The sequence below is a fragment of the Mustela lutreola genome, chromosome 5, assembly GCF_030435805.1.
Source record: "Mustela lutreola isolate mMusLut2 chromosome 5, mMusLut2.pri, whole genome shotgun sequence".
In the NCBI taxonomy this organism is placed as follows: domain Eukaryota; kingdom Metazoa; phylum Chordata; class Mammalia; order Carnivora; family Mustelidae; genus Mustela; species Mustela lutreola.
Genome location: NC_081294.1, coordinates 123376710 through 123397085, shown reverse-complemented (window position 1 = coordinate 123397085; position 20376 = coordinate 123376710). Strand labels below are relative to the sequence as shown.

The following is a 20376-nucleotide window of genomic DNA, read 5'->3' as shown; positions in this document are numbered from 1 at the left end:
ATTGACATTAATAGAGGCTTCCGCTGGCCTTAAGCTAAAAATCTTTTGTGAAAAATTTTAAATGATACTATTTTAATGATACAATTGTTTTTCTTTTTCCTTTTTGAATGTGTAAGCTAGTAAAAACTTTCATTTGCCTTTCTCTGTTTTCCAATGAGTGAATTCATCATCGAAGGAACTTTGTTTTGCATGTTGAGTTACTTTGAGGATTTCAATAAATCTTGAAATATATAATTTTTATTTGAAAAAAGTTTGCTTTTAATTTCAGTTTGCCTGAGTTTAGTAACTTGAATTTAATTTTTTTCTTAAAATGTTAACTGTGTTCTGTTCATTTTAAGGCATTCCTTGGAGGTCTAAATTGGGCATTTATAGGTGTAGATGAAGCACATCGATTAAAGAATGATGACTCTCTTCTGTATAAAACTTTAATAGACTTTAAGTCCAATCATCGTCTCCTCATTACTGGAACTCCTCTACAAAACTCCCTCAAAGAGCTCTGGTCTTTGCTACATTTCATTATGCCAGAAAAGTAAGATACGTTGGGATATATAGTTTTAATATTAGTTTTATATGTTACGCTTCACAGTAAAATAATTAATGTAGGTCATAAGGTCCATAAGAAGTTTTATTGCCCTAGAACATTAGATCACAGATTTTTAAGAAGGAAAATTAAAAAGGGAAGTGACATACAGCAGTTCATATTTCTAATATTTTTTCAGTTTTGTAAATAAGCAAGTTTAAGTCATGTGTAATAAATTACAACAGTTCATTTTGCCCTTGTTCAAAATAAAATTCATTTGGAAAACTGAAACAGTATCCTTCTTAGTATTTAATAGGAGCAGTAATAACAATAATAATCCCTTTTTCTATATGAGGAAAACTAGAGTAGATAAAGGTCAGATAACTTGTTCAAGATGACAAATTCTTTTTTCAGAATTTTAAAATTCTTTGAGAAATATTATAGTGAAAATCCTGTATTTGAAAATACTTTAATTTTATTTAACATCTTTAACTCAAAGAGAATCATAATTTTATAAAACAGCTTTGTTTCACCTTTGGATACATGACAGATTTCTTGGAAAGAATGGTTCTTAGAAGTGACTAATAACAGCAAATCTCTTTTATTGAAAGTCTGTATTTTGTTTATATATGAGTACTCTCAAAAATCTCATATTCAATGACTTTTTTTCAGTAGTTCTTCCATTTCTTACATTTTTAAGGTTTTCTTCCTGGGAAGATTTTGAAGAAGAACATGGAAAAGGCAGAGAATATGGTTATGCAAGCCTCCACAAGGAGCTTGAGCCATTTCTGTTACGCAGAGTTAAAAAAGATGTGGAAAAATCTCTTCCTGCCAAGGTTGAGCAGATTTTAAGAATGGAAATGAGTGCTTTACAGAAACAGTATTACAAGTAAGCCGTAAACAAGACCACGTGTTGGACATTTAATTCTAAATAACCCCCTGTAACCTTGTCTCATTGAAGTGTCCCCCCAACCCTGTAGTGTGTTCTTAGAGTAGTAACAATTGTTGAATTTTAGAATAGGTTTATTCTATAGGCTCTTAAAGCAAAGAAATTAAATGGCATGTTCAAGACCATGGGTAACCTAATACTAATCATGATTAATTGTGTTTCTCTGTTTTGTGCTCTGTTACCATATAGAGGGTTCTGTTAAGTGTTAATAATACTTACCTGTTAGTGATACTAAGGCATTATTTTGTAGTTATGATGATTATGTAATTGACAAATGTAGAATTTAAAATTTTAGGCCCCCTGTTGAGGAATATTAATCATACTTAAGATAAATTTGTATGTAAGATCTATACAATACTACTTCTACTTCAAAGAATCAAAAGGTAATATTTGTCCTAAAAGCTATTTAAACATTTAATTGCATAAAATGCACTGCTGTATACATGCATTTGGATTCTGAAAAATTTATTGCATGGTAAAAGCTGTAAGTACCATACATGAAAAGGAATATATTTTTTGCATGAATTAACCCTCGGGTTTGTTTTCAGCTCACAGACAGTCTTATTTTATCTCTAGCTATTCCCACTCCCTGCCCCCCCATATCATTCTGAGGCATATCAGTCATAAAATTGTTTCATGTCCTTTCCCAGACTAACCTTATAGAAAGGAAGAAAATAAAAGATGTTAGAAGACAAAGTATATTGTGGTGAGAGGAAATGTTATATAGTTACATAAATTGTTTGGACTGATAAAAATAACCACCCATAATTTTTCTACAAGTTGCATATATATTGTTTAATTGTAATTTAGAGAAGGCAATGTGGGTAAGCCAGGTATGCTCATGAGGTTTCTTACATGTCTATGTTTTGGTTGCCTAATGTAATAAAATTTGTAGGAAGGTTAATATAGATCATAGTTGATCCATTTTTGAAGTAACTTCGGGAGAAAAAGGATTAATACACTATACTCACTGTTACATTAAGCCTTTACTGTATGTTGCTCAGATAACAAGTTATGTGTTGTTTTCTCATTAATTTTATGAATGAAGTTAGTCTTGTGAATGGGGTTTGGTCCGTTGTCTATCCAGTTGTGAACTTTGTAATGGTGCAGTTTTGCTTTGGTGCTTGATTGTTTTTTCATGATTTTAGAATTCATCCTGGTAAGTATTGTGCTGAACCTCATTTTTGTGTTATTTTTTTTCTTTAAACAGATGGATATTAACTAGGAATTACAAAGCCCTAAGCAAAGGTTCCAAGGGCAGTACCTCAGGCTTTTTGAACATTATGATGGAGCTAAAGAAATGTTGTAACCATTGCTACCTCATTAAACCACCAGATAATAATGAATTCTATAATAAACAGGAGGCCTTACAAGTAAGGATTTTAAAATATTGTTACTCTGTGGTAAAACAAAATTCTAGAAATGCTTATTGCAGTTATAACTGAAAATGGTACAAGGCTTTAATGTATTAGTTAAAATTTCTCTTTGGTTATGGTATAATTAAAGAATTTTTTTTTTAGTCTTTATAAAAAAAGCCTTTAAATGATAATTTATTCCATTTATTATTTTGATCATTTTCTAAAAATGGATTTGTATGGAGTAACAAGGTCTATCCAGCAGAAATCCCTTAATATATTCTTAATTGACAGAAATTCACTTCAGTGAATGTGCTGAATTTGTGATATGGCAAATGGTAGTCTTGAGAAAGACATCTTAACCTCAGGTTTTACCATAACTGTCACTTCTGGAAGATGGATGAGAAGTATGCAGAAGGCACAACTGCCATCCTACTCCAGCAGTGCTTTAAAGTCCTAGGTTCAGTGACTGATATGTATAAATTCAAATATGTTTTGTTATTGTTTTAAAACCTTTAGTTGCTTAGTAGCTGTTTCTTTCAGTATATTGTTTTTCAAAGATTTTTGGAGAAGTAGTTGTAATGACTAGCCAGTGAAGTGAAACTACTCCCCCCATCCCCTTACCTCCAAAACATGACAAAACCTAGGTGCTGAATGACAAGGAAAATCCTAGCTGGCGTAGATCAGAGTGATCCTAGAAAGGTCCTAGAAAATTTTGAAAACTGAAATAAACTATATTCCACCATTATAAAAACAATTTTGATTTCTAGAAAGGTCCTAGAAAATTTTGTAAACTGAAATAAACTATATTCCACCATTATAAAAACAATTTTGATTTTAAATAATTAAAGAAGATGAAGTATTAAGTGGAGTATTTATTTAATGTGATTGATTTTTTTTCACATGATGTAACATTTGTAATTTAATGTTTCTAGCACTTAATCCGTAGTAGCGGAAAATTGATTCTTCTTGACAAACTGTTAATTCGTCTAAGAGAACGAGGCAATAGAGTTCTTATTTTTTCTCAAATGGTGCGGATGTTAGATATTCTTGCAGAATATTTGAAATATCGTCAATTCCCCTTTCAAGTAAGCATTTCATTTTTTCTTTTTTGTTGACTTAAATTTTATCTGATTTTTAAAAAAATTTTTATCTGATTCTTGAGTGTATTCTACACAATTACCTTTGAAATTCTTCTGTATAGATTTTTATATAAACTGTACTTCTAAGATACTGTTATCTATTTTAAAAATTTCTATTTGTGGGGTGCCTGGTGGCTCAGTCAGTTAAGCTCTTGCATCTTGATTTTGGCGCAGGTCCTCTCATGGTCGAGATTGAGCCCCAAGTCAGGCTCTGCACTGGCTGTGGAGCCATCTACCTCTGCCTTTGCCCTCTCCTCTCTCTCTCTCTTCCTCCCCAGGTGGGGGGGGCGGATTTCTATTTGTTGTTATTCCTTTTTTTTCCTTTTTGACTTACATTTAGCAGCAAAGCAATTTTTCTTTTCTCTAATTTTTATTTTAATTCTGTACTTCTCTGCTCAAATCGAAATGGCCGGACTGTTACAGATTCTGAAGAATAATGTTCTTATAGTTACTCTGATTACATAGCTTGCTGAATAAAACTACAGATGACTCTAAGGAAGGTACTTTTAGTACCAAATGGTCTTATATTTCATTTATTCATTATTTATTTTGAAATCTATTCAGTATAATTGAAGCTAACATGAATGAGTGTTTAATGTTAAGAGACAGGTGCTGATCTCAGTACTTTCTAATAATTTGTTTAATCCTTATTTAATCCTTTATGAACAGTCCCTAGAACCTAGTGAACTTCAATCCTGTAACTAGTTAATGACATATATTTACTGCAGGAAATAAAACAGAAGCAGAATTATAAGGATGAATCTCAAAACATAATTCCTGCTCTGTTAGAATTTAAATCATAATGTGGGAGATAGATATTAAGCAGGTAATTATACATAAAAATAACATTACAACTCTGGTAATGTGCTTTGAAGGACAGGTTTTTGGTGATATGAACATGGTTGAGAAATAGTCATTCAGGCTAGGGGAAAAGTGGAACAAGTATCATTGTTTTTTGTAACAGCTTTATTGAGATGTAATTTCCTTCCCATGCAATTCATGCATTTAAAGTGTACAGTAAAGTGATTCTTAATATATGCACAGAGTTGGGCAGCCAACTGCACAATCTTAGAATGTTTTGTTCCCTCAAAAAGAAACTACCCTTCAGCTACCATCGTATTTCTCCTTATCACCCCTCTGTGCCCACCTCAACTCTCTCTTGGTTGTTTTTAGTCCAACTAGTATATGTACATGGTCAAATAAAACAATAGAGTAAAGAAGTGCTTGTTGTCAGCAGTTCTGTGCCCCTTATGCCTTCTCATTCCCAGATTAATTCCCAGAGAAAACTATCTTTACTGTTCTTTTGGTCTAGTTATATTTCAATAAATGATATAGCCACTGTATTTTAAAAGTTTACTAATTGCGATTGTTAATGAAAAGGAAACAAATAGCAGTATTTAAAATATATATTTTGAGCAGGTGTTTAGTAAGCACTCAGTATATATCCAATACTGAGCTAAGTGTTTTTACTGTTTTCTCTCACTGAATGCTCTGAATGTTGTGAGGGAAATATACTATTATGATCATTCCCTGAGAACGAAATGAACAAGGTAAAAAGTTAAGATCACTTGTCCAGGCACCCATGAATACTGAAGACACTCAAATGCAGGCTATTTGACTAGAACCCGTGGTGCCCCAAATCAGTGACTTATACTTAATCAGGGGGTTTTGGTGGATCTACCTCCCTCTTTCTTTCCCTCCCTTTCTTTATTTCCTTCCTTCCTTTCTCTCTTTCTCTATCTCTTTTTTTTAAAAAAATTTTAAAGTTTTTATTTATTAGAGAGCCTTCATGAGCAGGGAGGAGGGGCAGAGGGAGAGTGAGAAGCAGACTTCCTACTGAGTGCAGAGCTCATTGTGGGGCTCAATCCCCACATGACCTGAGCCAAAGGCAGACACTTAACTGAACCACCCAGATGTCCCTGGATCCCGTTCTCAAGAGTTTTTGATTCAGTAGATCTGGAATGGGGCTCAAAAAGTTTGCATTTCTAATTTCTCCGGTGACATTGATGGCTGTTGGTCCGGTAACCACGCTGGACTTAATCAGCATTTATAAAAACTGCAGTCTGAAACCAGTTAATGGATCTGGGAATCAATTTAATGAGTTGTACCAATATTTTGAAAAAATGAAATAGATTTTAATATATGAGAGTGTATCATGGTACATTGATTTCATGTAACTTGCTTTGAGTACACAGCTGTGTACTCATTCATATGTAAAGTGTATTTCTTACACTGAGACTCAGGTGAAATGGTAGCCATTGCCATTACTTACTGTTATAATCTGGGGAAATAGTTTTAGTGGTTAAGAGCACAGACTTGAGAGACAAAATGCCTGGACATTGTCTTCTCTCTTCTTAGGTACCTTATACTCTGTTACAGTCTTAGCAAAAGCAGTATAGCCTTTTCATACTTAATCTCATTGATTAAGTATCAGTGATTTTAATCTTGTTGATTTTAATATTTTAAAATATTTGATTTGGTTATATGCAGTATTTTGCTGTGTTCTTTCTAGAGATTAGATGGATCAATAAAAGGGGAGCTGAGAAAACAAGCTCTAGATCATTTTAATGCTGAAGGATCAGAGGTATGAATGCTTTTAAAATTGTGAATTATTTTAATCACTATTTTAGTTGTATGTGCTTTTTTTTAAAAAATCATATTGTTGTTACCCAGTTTTGCTTTGTGAGGTTTTTAAAAATCAATATTCTCTTTTTTAAATCTGAAGAGTTTTACCCTTTCTTTATAATACTGTTTCAGCATAGGACAGTTAATTTGATTCAGAATAAATGAGCCCACTTTCATTTAGAATTTTTTAAATTTGGTGTATATTATTCCATGTATATTTGTATTTAAGAGTCTTGTTGACTGGTTTTGCTAGAGGTTTTTGTATTTTAGTATTTTTTAAAACTACTTTCTTAGTTTTATTGGTGAAATTCTTCTAAATTCAAAAAAATAAATTATTAAATTCTCTAATTAATTAATCACAGTCTCTAATTAATAGATCACAGTTTAGAAGAATTTAAAATCGAGCCTATTTATAATTCCTTACAGGATTTCTGCTTTTTACTTTCCACAAGAGCTGGAGGCTTGGGAATTAATTTAGCCTCCGCTGACACTGTTGTTATATTTGATTCTGATTGGAATCCACAAAATGATCTTCAGGCACAGGCTAGAGCTCATCGAATTGGGCAGAAGAAACAGGTATTTTTTTTTTTTCTTTAATTTTACTTTTGTATTACATCAGTGTTTGGAAGTGATTTTGGTTTATCTTCCTGGTCAAGTCATTAGAACATAGTCATGTTGCTCTTTAACATGTAAAATACTAAGGAATTCAAATTTACCAAAAGAACAGCTGGCAGAATTGAAGTAACTGCCAAAATAGGTTTATGCCCTCTCTTTTAATCATACATTTTGTTTACAGCTATAGAGTATCAATTGTTTTTCATTTAAAACCTAAACTTCAAAATGTTTTTATTTTAACTACTGAAAGAGATTTTCTTTAGTATATTGCTACCTCTTTCTTAACCTGTATTTTATCCATTTGCCTATAAGATTGCAAAAAAGCCATTCTGATTTTATAGTTTTTATACAGCTTTCTGATACTGTTATATTAGGCCTTGAGAAAAACCACCTGTCATCATTCTGATGCCTTGTTCTTTGTATTTTAATTCATTTACCTACATCTAGAGTAATGCTTCTCAAACTTCTCCAAAGCAGGAGATAACAAACAATAGAAAGACTTATGGGCACATTTATACTGCCTTTTAAAGATTTCATGTTTTCTACTGAAAAATTTGTCCATAATTTTAAATTGAAAAAATATTTTGCCCAAATAATTCTCATACAACTCTGATCAGAAATATATTATGCTTCTTTATGTAATTTTTTTATACTCTGGAACAATATTGCATACCCCTAACTGAAAGCTTGTATTTACAGTAGTGGTTCTTAACATCATCAGACCCAGTGACTACTTTTACGACCCAGTGACTACTTTTACATCAGCTGTTTTTAGCACCTCCTTTCCCTTGAATTGAATGCATGAATTTGAAAATAATTTGAGTGCCCTAATAGCAATTTAGGTAGAAAAACAACAGCAACCCAAAACCTTTTTTAAAAAATACGTATTTTAATATATAGAGCTACACATATGGGAAAATAAGAGCAGAACTCATTCTCCATTGGAAGTACCAAGGAAGGAAAGATCCAGGGGTATGTTGGTGCATAAGGGAATAGAAATTAATATTAAAATTAGGTCATAACACTTACTTGCACATTATAAAGAGAGGTGCACTTGAAGTAGGGATAATAGCATGCCAAGATAAATTACAGACTGCCGGAGAGGAGATGGTGAGGAAGTAAGGTAATCTTATAAGTGAGCTGGACCTTGTGAATAGTCCAATTAGACCTGTTTTATGAATGAGATGGGGCATAGTGGTTAATTGCACTAAACCTTCCTGTATTGAAATCCTTAACACATGGCTGGACTCATTCCATTTATACTACTTAGATACTAATTAAAGGCCACCACATTTTCCAATAGGTGATAGAAAATAAAGGATACATTAGAAGAACCAGTTAGATAAAATACTATAGAAAGTTGCATGGTAGACCTTTGGGAAGAATATCTGAATAAGATCATGAAATGATGGTAACACAGATTTCTTACATTTATGTTACAAAACTTTTAAAAAAATGTGATATAAACATAACTATATTTTTAAATATAATTTAATTATCATTTAACACATTTAAAATATATAAATATGGGTACATATTTTTATTAATGATTATTGAGCTGTATTTATTATTTGACTATTGGTGTATTATAATAAAATTGCTTCCTGTTCCTGGGTGTTTTTTATTTTTTAAATTTTTATTTAAATTCCAGTTAACATGCAGTATATTATTAGTTTCAAATGTACATTATAGTGCTTGAACTCTTCCATACAACACGTGGTACGCCTTATTACAACAGGGGCCCTCCATAATCCCCATCACCTGTTTAATGCCCCACCCACATCCCCAAGGTGGTAACTATCAATTTGTTTTCTGTTGTTAAGAGTCTCTTTCTTGGTTTGCTTCTCTTTTCCCCTATGATCATTTGTTTAGTTTTTTTCAAATTCCACATATATGTGAAATCAAGCACGTGCCTGTGGCTTTACTAGTATTTGGTTCTAAATCTGACACAAGGTATTTCATATCTCTTATTAAATATTTATATACAACAACTACAAAATGAGTATAGATGAGTAATACAGATGCATTTTATTGGTGACACCAGTACTATACACATTTGGAAATAATTTTTGACAGAGATCTAAATAAAATGATATCCTGTTATCTACTGATTTATGCAGTAGTTAAAATGCTGGGAAAAAAAGTGTGTGAATTAGAACTTCATTAAAACTCTTATTGTTTACCTTAAAATGGAATCAAATTTAGACTCAAAATAATTTAAAAGTTTTTAAAAATCATATATAAGACTTGAAAGACTCAAGATACTTTTTCTTTGTGCCTGCATGTCCAATGTCTCAGGTCCCTCTGCTCTAAAGTACTGGTAAACCTACCTGATGATTTCGAAAACTATGAAAATGTCCCCATAAATTTTCAGAATATCCCTATATGGTCCTACTGTTTATATAGAACTGCTGGTCTTGAGAAATAGGGCAAAATATCTACACATTAATTTTTGTTTGTTTTGGAAAGCTTTGTCTTATGGCAGGGTTTCATCATTAACATGGGAAATGATTCACAGAATTTTGGATTATATGAAATATGAAATATTAATCAGAATTAACATAACTGATGCAAATTATCATATGTTTACCACTTTTTCCCACCTTTTTTTTTTTGCTAAAAAATAATTTAAAAATTACTGTCTTTGCTTTTATTTATTTATTTATTTTTAAATATATTTCTTAAAGATTTTATTTAATTATTTGAGAGAGAAAGAGATCACAAGTAGCTGTAGAGGCAGGCAAAGAGTGGAGTGGGAAGCAGGCTCCCAGTGAGCAGAGAGCCCAATGTGGGGCTCAGTCCCAGGACCCTGAGATCATGACCTGAGCTGAAAGCAGAGGCTTTAACCCACTGAGACACCCAGGCGCCCCATCATTGCTTTAAAAAAAAAAAAAAAAATAAGCAAATAAAATCTCCTGACCAAAGTATAAGGACACAGCCTCAAAATAATCTTTAAATTGAAGAAGTTTAGCTGTTATATATATTGTTTTTTTTTGTTTTTGTTTTTGTTTTAATTTTGACCAGTGAAAATTTCACGTAGGATGAGCTTTCCTCTATGTAGAGTATTTGGGTGTTCGTTAGCAAGTGAATCCTTTTTACTACATTTTATGTTTCATCATGCGTTTCTTTACAGGTGAATATTTATCGTCTAGTTACGAAAGGATCAGTTGAAGAGGATATACTTGAAAGGGCCAAAAAGAAGATGGTTTTAGATCACCTTGTAATTCAGAGAATGGACACAACTGGGAAGACAGTACTGCATACAGGTTCTGCCCCCTCAAGGTAGTTAGTTACTTTCATTTTTTTTTTTTTTTAAGATTTTTTTCGGTTAGAGAGAACATGAATCTGGGGCAGGGGAGAAGAGAGGCAGAGGGAGAAGCAGACTTCCCGCTGAGCAGAGAGCCTGATGACACGGGGTTGTATCCCAGAACCCTTAGTTCATGACCTGAGCCAAAAGCAGATGCTTAACCAACACTGAGCCACCCAGGCGCCCTGGTAGTTACTATAATATTTAAAAAAAAAAAAAAGTAGACTCATTTTACACTCATTTTCCTGAAATGTTACATAGTACAGGCAGATCTTTGATGTATCATATTTAGTATTGTAATTCTTCAATTCTTTAAAGCATTGGAGTAATTTTTAATCAAAAGCATACATTCAGTACTGATTTCACCACTCAAGTTTTATAAATCTTGGGAGAAATTCCTTTAATTTCCAGGTTTCAAGTTCTTATCTTTTAAAATAAGTGATCTTATAGTACTTCACATGTCTAACTCTGTCATAACTTACATAAAGTTGACTGTGTCAATAATGAATGAAAGTGCAGTGTAAATACTAAATTGTTAACTGTTAATATTAAGCATTTTTATTTGGCTTTATTTAGTTCTACTCCTTTCAATAAAGAAGAATTATCAGCCATTTTAAAGTTTGGCGCCGAGGAACTTTTTAAGGAACCTGAAGGAGAAGAGCAAGAGCCCCAGGTAAAAAAAACTTTCCTCAAAATGTGCCATTTCATTAAACTTATGAAGTATATTTACTTCAAAATATATTAAAGTATACTTAAAGATTTCTTTCTAATTATAGGAAATGGATATAGATGAAATCTTGAAGAGGGCTGAAACTCATGAAAACGAACCAGGCCCTTTAACTGTAGGAGATGAGTTGCTTTCCCAGTTCAAGGTATATTTTCTTTCTTTTTAATTTTTCCTTCAAATTATCTAAATTGAGAGGGAGTGATTATTTTTTTGTCATCTCATGTTTTATTAATCTCTTTATTAACAGTGAACATAATTTCTTATGATTTTTGTCTTAAAATTTGCTATGTGTTTGAAAATTTTTCTCCCTTATTTTGAGAAACCAGTAGCAACTTGTTTTGAAAAGGACCAAATCATTTATGAATAGGTACATTTAGTGGAATGAGGAGGGCTGTTATTCTAATTAGCTTCTAAAAAAGTGCTTGGCAAATAGCATATCCTCAAATATTTGGGTAAATGAGTGAACATGGTCTCTAATGGAGATTTCTATGATGGAAGGCTTTTAGCTAATGTTTGTTGGAGCAATTTTTGACATTAGATTGTTAAGCATTGTCACACCTCAGAAAACTCAAGTTAATCAGTCCATGTAAGCAATGAGCTCCTATTAGTACTTATAAATACCCCTGGTCTGGTAAGGGCTAAAAGGTTGCAAGGAGTCCTAAAGCAGAGTAAGTCAGCCAACCTCCTAGAGTAAGCTGTTTAGAGTAAAGAAGAAAGTTCCTCGGTAGCCATAACCCTAGAACTGAGGGTTCTAAGAAGAGCAGTTCAGTTTGTGTCATTTGTTCATTCAACAAATATTTATTGCATTCTCTCTCTCTCTCAAATAAATCTTTAAAATAAAGACATGAAAGGATGAACACTGTTTGTAGTATCATCTCTTAACACAGGATAAGCATGGGTTTTTTCCATCCAGTTTTTGTAAGTTTTATGTGCCACTATTGGCAGTTAGCATTAATGAATTCATTCTGTGTACCAGTCTTCATAGTTCCTTCAGTATATTATTTAATCTTCACAAAAGTTAGTGAGCTCTTTCTATTCCTTTTTTTTTAACATTGAAGAAACCAGGAACCCAAGATAACCTAAGGTTATCTATGGACCCAGAGTTCTTTTTGTCTTGTTAGTAACTCTTTGTACTACTTTTATGATCATAAAAATAAGAATATTGGTTTGTTCTATAGCGCTTTGTACTTAATGGGCTGGTGTGCTATTTTCTGCAAAAGATGATTTAGCATGTTACTATAAATTATATTGTTGGTCTGTCAACTGATTTTGTTGAGCAGCAGGACAAAAGAGAATCATTCTATAAGTCTTATGGTTTATTCTACTTTGACCTAAAAAAAAAAAAAACAAATAATAAAGAATATAGATAGCTTAGCAGTCATTTTTATTTAATCCATAGTCGTATTCATTATCCTGAGGATATTTAGGTTTTATTGCCTTATTCTAGTATATCACTCCCTCTCCCCTAAAATGCAAAATATAATTTAAGGATGAGTTTTTCTTTAATGCTTATTCTGTTAAAATTCTGGAATTTAAGGTTGCCAACTTTTCAAATATGGATGAGGATGACATTGAGCTGGAACCAGAAAGAAATTCAAAGAATTGGGAAGAAATAATTCCAGAAGATCAAAGAAGACGATTAGAAGAGGAAGAAAGACAAAAGGAACTTGAAGAAATTTATATGCTTCCAAGAATGAGAAACTGTGCAAAACAGGTGATCTTTTAATTTAAAAGATTATGTCTGTTGTTGTAAGGATATTCATACCTGGACTGATCTGGTTTTGTTTATAAAGCATGCTGGTCCATTGTTTCCTTTTGTAGTATTTCATCTGATTTAATAATTCTTGTCTCATAAAATAAGTTGGAACGTGTTCACCCCTCCTCTGCTTTTGGGAAGAGTCTGTATAGAATTAGTATCCTTCATTAAATGTTCGGCATTATTTGTCAGGAAAACCATCTAGGCTTGGAGTTTTCTTTGTTAGAATTTTTAACTCTAAGCTCTTTTATAAATACAGAACTATTTATAATATTTCTTTCTTGAGTGAGTTTAGCAGTTTGTTTCTTTTAAGGAATTTGTCCATTTTATCTAGATTGTTGAATTTATGGACATGAAGTTATTCATAATATTCCCCCCCAAAAATCATCCCTGGTTTCATTATTTTTTCTGTTTCAGTTGATTTCTGCTCTTTTTTACTTTTTGCTTTGCTTTACTTTGCTCTACTGTTTTTAGTGTCTTAAGATGTATTCTTAAGAATTTAATCAAAACCTTCCTTTTATAATATTATCAGTGTTTAATGTAAACTACAAGTTTCCCTGTAAGCACTGTGTTTTTTTTTATTCTTGCAAATTTTGATACCTGTTGTGTTCTCATTTTCATTCATTTCAGAGTATTTTCTAATTTGCCTTAGGAAGTACTCTTTGACCCGTAGGTATTTTTTTGTTGGTTTATTTTTGTTCTTTTTTGTTGTTACAGAGTTTAATTTAATTTACAAATATTTGGGAGATATTCTGATTATCTTTGTTACTGATTTCTCATCAGCATACCTTGTGTGATGTGAATTTTTAAGTTTATTGCTGTTTATTTTATGACCCAAATGAAGAAAACAGGAGATTTTAAATAATGGTAACGGGGTCATGCCAGGTTACATGAGATCCTGCAACAAAAGGAAAGAAACTTTAATACTAGATTTTTTTTTGTTTGAATTAACTTTTGTTTTTTGGACTATTCAATTACAAGATTATTTGTCTTGATTACTGAGCTTTTTTGGTGCCTCCTTAAATTTTGAGTTTGAGGCAAATGAGGGAATTGCTTAGTCATTGTTCTGCTATCCTTCCCCCAGGGGTAGAGTGTTTTGTTTTCTTTTTCTTTTCCTGCAACTGTATTGTGTCTTTTGGTGAGGTGCCCAGTGAGATGCCCTCAGTGCCCTCAGTGCGGAGAAAGCTACTCCTGTTCTCCAAGCCATCATCTGGAAAGAAAGTTTTTTCTTATCTCCTGCCCAGTGTTACTCATGAGCACCTGTTGGGAATTTTGCAGAGGAATGTCTGAGAGGGGGTGCAAGTTGTATTCTCCATGCCTTTCATTTCCAGGGATCCTATACTCTCATAGTCACCCAAACGAAGCCTTTAGCAAATTTTAGCTAGCTTCTTTCGCCTGCTTATTACTCCTGCTTTTCACAGGCGAACCAATGCTCAAGTTTCTTCTTTTCTTACAAACTCTGCTGTATTTCCTTATATTTTAGACTATTACATTGCCTTGTGATTGTGTAAGAGGGGTTAGGATTTTGTAATTGAGATTTGTTGTTAGGATTGGGGCATCCTATCAATAGGCAGAAGTGGAGCCAAAAAAAAAAATGTCTTTGGTCTGAAAATGACATGTATGTAGTTTCTTGTTAGTGTTTATTTCTGCCAACCCCATGATGATTTCCTTTTATAGTACACAGGAAGCACAGCATTATATTGCTTCTTGTGAAAGGATGAAAGGAGCTTAGAATGAGGAAGAACTGACTACTGTCTTGACTTTAAGTTAGCTTTCAGCATATTAGGGGTTCAGAAAATGCACTGTGACTTTAGAAAAATTCCAGAGAGTTATAAAGATACGTTTTGATATTTCTGTTAAATAACTGGTGTTAGAAATACTGTTGCTTTAATTCTTATTTTTAAAAAATTACCATTGAGGTTGTTTAATTCTGTGTTTATGCTATTTGATTAATCGCTTATTAATAATTTTTCTCATTTTTACAGAAGAACAATTTTGGGGGCCCCTGGGTGGCTTAGTTGGTTAAGCATCTGACTCTTGGTTTCTTCTGAGGTCATGATGTCAGGGATTGTGAGATCTGGCATCAGAGCCTCATTCTCAGCAGGGAGTCTGCTGGAGATTCTTTCTCCCTCTTCTCTCCCCCTCCCCTTCTCACATGTGAGCGTTCTCTCTCTCTAATCAATCTTTAAAAAAAAAAAGACAATTTTGTATTTTCTTTCTAAGAGTGTTTTAAAAAATGTTTGGGGCCGTTAATAACTCTTGGTCATTAACCTGCCATGTTTTTCTCTGTTTTGTTGGCTTTTTTAGTTTTATTTATAGAAAAATTTTTGATATACAGACATTTGAATTTGTTAATTCTCTTAATCTTTTCTTTTGTAATGTTTTCTTTGCTCTTAGAGTTAGAAGGCTTCTTTAGTCTAAGTTAGGATAAATTTTTGTTTTCCAATTCCAGATTAGTTTTAATGGAAGTGAAGGGAGGCGCAGTAGAAGTAGGAGATATTCTGGATCTGACAGTGACTCGATCTCAGAAAGGAAAAGGCCAAAGAAACGTGGAAGACCACGGACTATTCCTCGAGAGAATATCAAAGGATTTAGTGATGCAGAAATTAGGCGGTAAGATGACACAAGACTATATTACTTCAACTTGCTTTTATTAGAAGGTGAAATTTAAATGTACAAATTTCCATAATTTTCAAAATTAAAATGAAGGTTTTAGAGGAGGCAAATATATGATAATTGTGTAGGAATTGGATGGTTCTGCTTTTGGGTCTTCATTATAGCTATGGAAAATAAAGTTTGGTATCTAATCTCTGCATGTTATTTATTGTTAGTCTACTTAGACTGCTAAATTTTTTTAGTTTTATTAATGTGGTTCGGAATAGTGACCCTTTTGAATAATGAGTGTATATTTTAGTACATTGGATTTATTTATTAAAATTTTTTCCTGCATTTATGACTCCCAACATTACTATTTTTATGTGGGACTACTTTAGTTCCATATTTTTCTAGTTTTTTTTAACACTGAGGAGGTTTGCTTTTTGAAAGTAGCAATGTTAAAAGCATTTCTGATATGTCTAAGTAAGAATTGAGGTAAGATAGTCATGTAGGATAAATTACAGTTTTCTTTTAAAATATGTTTTTCTTTATATACATTTATATAAGGGGAATGGGATATCAGCCTGCTTTTGTTTATGTAATATTTTTGCTTATGAAATTTGTAAAAAGGTTTGCTTATTGTTATATTTTGAGAGTTTGTTATTTCTTTCAAGCCATTTTAACTCTTTTCTTTTAAATCATAGACCTGACCGATAAAGTTCTTCCTCATTCTTTCTACCAGAAAACTAAATATGTTGTTAGATTTTATTAAGGGTACTTTTATGACCACCTGATTTGCTGGACTTTCTGTCTTTAGTTGAAGAACATTTCAGCTTCTACTTTTCCTGGATATTTTCCCTCATCCATCAACCACTTGGTAGCTTTGTTCTTAAGTAAAATTTTTATTTTCCATTGTTGGTATTATACCATACATCTGAAATAAAGCTATTATTCAGTAAACTTTTATCAATACTTGGAATGTGAAGGAGGTGTAGTATGGTTGATAATTCTGGACATAACTTCCTGTGGTAGCCTTGAACTTGTCTTGTGAAAATAATAAAGTAATTTCTAAAATAAAATTTAGCTTCTATTGTTTTATTTATATTGGTTTCTAAACATCATGCTGGGTGTTAAAATATGTCTTGTCTTACTTGGTATATATTAATGTTTTAACATTTTTGTCTTTAGCATAGTTTCTTCATTTGTGTTAATAGTAACAGTGCCCTGAATTGATTTTTGCACTAACAGCTGTTTTCTTTTTTCTGTATATTTATAAATCTATTTTTTAATGGATAACACATTTAAACCAAACATTTATTTTCTGTTAGGTTTATCAAGAGTTACAAGAAATTTGGTGGCCCTCTGGAAAGGTAAATATTTCATTCTTGGAATCACAGGACGTGTGTTATGTGCTTTCAGCTTTATTTACATATATTATTATTGGCTTTAACTACTTCATTAAATTTGCTTAAAAATCATTTACAAAGTTTTCCTAATTATAGTTCATGCTTAAAATTTAGTTTATCAGGACAGGGTGTGTGTGTGTGTGTGTGTGTTTAAGTTAATGGTTAATCTCAATAATTGTTGGTGACTTGAATATTCTTTGTCCTTTGTTGTAGAAGGCCCAATGTCTGAATATATAGTGGCAAAGACTCAAATTGGCTCAATTCTATTTTTTCTCTCCAGAACTCCCTCTTAAAGATATTTTCTGTTTTATTTTGGATATTTAGAGTTACTCTATTTATCAAAAAAAGTCCACATATAATTGGACCTGTCCAGATCAAGCCTGTGTTCAAGGGTCATCTTTATTACAATGTTTAGCCCCTTTAGATTTTAAAATCTGATCGGTTAGGAAAAGCTTTTATAGAATCATTATATAATCTTCAAGTTGGAAGCATACCATTTTTTTATAATGAATTTGTTAACTTTATTATTCTTGAATAAATGCATAAATAAATTGTTTTCCTGCCAACTTTTTAAATTTGAACTCCTTTTTTATGTATCTTGTGCCATTTATGTGAACTAGACTTTTTAGGGCATGTAGAGTGACATGTAGAGGTTAAGGTAGAGTGAAACTACTGTGTCTTAAATGCTACCACCTTATTCTCCATATTTACCTGAAAATTGTATTATTTCATTAACAGATTAGATGCAATTGCTCGGGATGCTGAATTAGTTGATAAGTCAGAGACAGACCTCCGGCGATTAGGAGAATTGGTGCATAATGGTTGCATTAAAGCTTTAAAGGATAATTCTTCGGGAACAGAACGAACAGGTAATATTAAAGTGAGAGTGATTTAAAAAGAGAGATAAATGGAAGTTTCAAATAATGCTTTTACTGAGTTAGGAGGGTATTTACCTATTCTTAAAAGATGCTTTGAAAAACAAAGCAGGACCATACTGGGTAATAGGAAATGGGTAACAGAATTGTATTCTTGAAAGCAGTAGATTCTCTTTGTCTGATGTATTCTAACTAATTGGTAACATCAGAGGTTTCTGTATTTTTAGTATAGATGGCTGGGAAAAGGTAGTGTGCCTATGTGATAATGGCTTTGGGCATAGTTCTTTAATTATGCTTATTTTGTAATTTACTTACATGAAAATATTTAGCTAAGATTTAGTAATGTATACTGAAAAAAATTATGCTTAGAACACTTATTTAGAAGGTAAGTGTATTAATAGATGTATCTTGTGCAATTGATAAAACATTTATGGAAATACTTTCTGTGAAATGCTTTCTTTGAATCCATATCTGCTTTATTGTAATCTCTATAGTATGTACTTAAAAATCTTGTGAAATTTAAGGTTTGCAGCAAGTGCCACCCCTCAGTAATATAAATAAGTAATACTTATAAATACAGTTAAATAGTAATGCTTATTAATATAAGTAATAGCATATCTTTGTATTTTGTAGAATTGTATATTTCATTTTTTTATGTCTTAAAAAAATTAAGGTGGTAGACTTGGAAAAGTGAAGGGTCCAACATTCCGAATATCAGGTGTACAGGTGAATGCCAAGCTTGTCATCTCCCACGAAGAAGAATTAATACCATTGCACAAATCCATTCCTTCAGATCCAGAAGAAAGAAAGCAGTGAGTTGTTTACTTTATCCATTGTAAATTATTTGTTGTTATTCAATAATTCGAATTTGTATATTTGTTATAAAAGTCTTATGTCATTGGCTAGTTTGAATAACATGTTTTTAAAAATAAATAAGGCATAGTATTTTGAAGTTCCAATAACTCAAATATGTCCTTCAAAATTAATTTTTAATATGGCAGTTATAGGGGCACCTGGGTGGCTCAGTGGGTTAAGTGTCTGCCCTCGACTCAGGTCATGATCCCAGGGTCCTGGGATCGAGCCCCGCATTGGGCTTTCTGTTCAGTGGGGAGCCTACTTCCTCCCTCTCTCTCTGCCTGCCTCTCTGCCTACTTGTGATCTCTGTCTGTCAAATAAATAAATAACATCTTAAAAAATATATATGGCAGTTATAAACTTGAAAGTGGTTATTTGATACAGGTATACTATCCCATGCCACACAAAGGCAGCTCATTTTGATATAGACTGGGGCAAAGAAGATGATTCCAATTTGTTAATTGGTATCTATGAATATGGATATGGAAGCTGGGAAATGATTAAAATGGATCCTGACCTCAGTTTAACACACAAGGTACTTATATATTTCTTGTTTCTGTTGACTACTGATACTGAATTAGATTTTTGCTTTTAAATTATGTTAGAAATAAACTCAATTGATAGGAAACCAAGGTTCCAACTAGCTGTATGACCTTGGCTTCTTGGTTTTCATGAAGGGGTTGAATTTGAATGTTTCAGATTTTGCTTTACCTCTGAAATTATATTTTTTTATTAAGGCATAGGTTTATTTTTCTTCATATTACTAGGTTTAAAGTAAAATTCTCATTCTGTCATATTATTCAAGAGCAAAATGATTTTCTTAAAATTATCAATGTTTAGGGGTTTTAGTGATTTGATACTACCACAACTAAAATCATTTTTTTGCCTAGACTGGAAAACACTGGAAGCATTGCCTTATTATCATATATCTTTTTATATTTTACTTCTTCACAGTCACTTTTGATATTGGTGTTGTATCATTTGCTATCTGTGAAGCCAAACTGGAATAGCTTAAATTCCTAATGTAAAAATTTCTTCAGAGCACATGCTTTGGGTCACATACATAGCTGATACATTGTATTTGGTGAATTTTTGTATACTTTATAGTTAAATATACTGTTACTAAGAGAGGGAAGAAATCTAAAAATAATGTTTAATAACACTGGATGCTAAATATACTTGGACATTTGAAAGAAATTTCTAACCTCACACTTTATATCATTATTTTGAATGGAGGGTTTTTTTTTTCATGTATTTATTTAGAACTCATTCCCAGGCAAATGAAATCTTTGCTATGGTGTAGGTATAAATAAAAAAATGTATTTTGCATTCTTACTGCATTCAAACTTTAACAGTTATAACTTGCAGTGAATTATGTGTTTCTTTAAATGTGTAAGCCTTATATATAGGCAATAAATTTCTCATATTATTTATTAAAAGCAATCTGAAAAAATTAATTTCTTTCCAGATCCTTCCAGATGATCCTGATAAAAAACCACAAGCAAAGCAATTGCAGACACGTGCGGACTACCTCATCAAATTACTTAGTAGAGATCTTGCCAAAAAAGAAGCTCAGAGGCTTTCTGGTGCAGTAAGTTAATTTAGATGCTTAAAGAGCAGTTCACTTTTCAGTAAGATAAATTTAGTTT

General features: G+C 32.2%; 1 protein-coding gene across 2 annotated transcripts in view; it reads left to right on the top strand.

Annotated features, from left to right (window-relative positions):
- Nucleotides 1-20376, top strand: part of CHD1 (chromodomain helicase DNA binding protein 1) — a 75943-nt gene that overhangs the window by 36970 nt on the left and 18597 nt on the right. For both annotated transcript variants that reach the window (XM_059175555.1, XM_059175554.1), the window contains exons 14-29: nt 339-529; nt 1221-1409; nt 2680-2842; nt 3760-3912; nt 6479-6550; nt 7018-7167; nt 10340-10488; nt 11090-11186; nt 11290-11385; nt 12778-12954; nt 15449-15609; nt 16920-16961; nt 17736-17866; nt 18546-18684; nt 19112-19262; nt 20196-20318. In XM_059175555.1, coding sequence (XP_059031538.1) covers nt 339-529; nt 1221-1409; nt 2680-2842; nt 3760-3912; nt 6479-6550; nt 7018-7167; nt 10340-10488; nt 11090-11186; nt 11290-11385; nt 12778-12954; nt 15449-15609; nt 16920-16961; nt 17736-17866; nt 18546-18684; nt 19112-19262; nt 20196-20318 — 2184 coding nt within the window. The remainder of the gene's footprint in view (nt 1-338; nt 530-1220; nt 1410-2679; nt 2843-3759; nt 3913-6478; nt 6551-7017; nt 7168-10339; nt 10489-11089; nt 11187-11289; nt 11386-12777; nt 12955-15448; nt 15610-16919; nt 16962-17735; nt 17867-18545; nt 18685-19111; nt 19263-20195; nt 20319-20376) is intronic.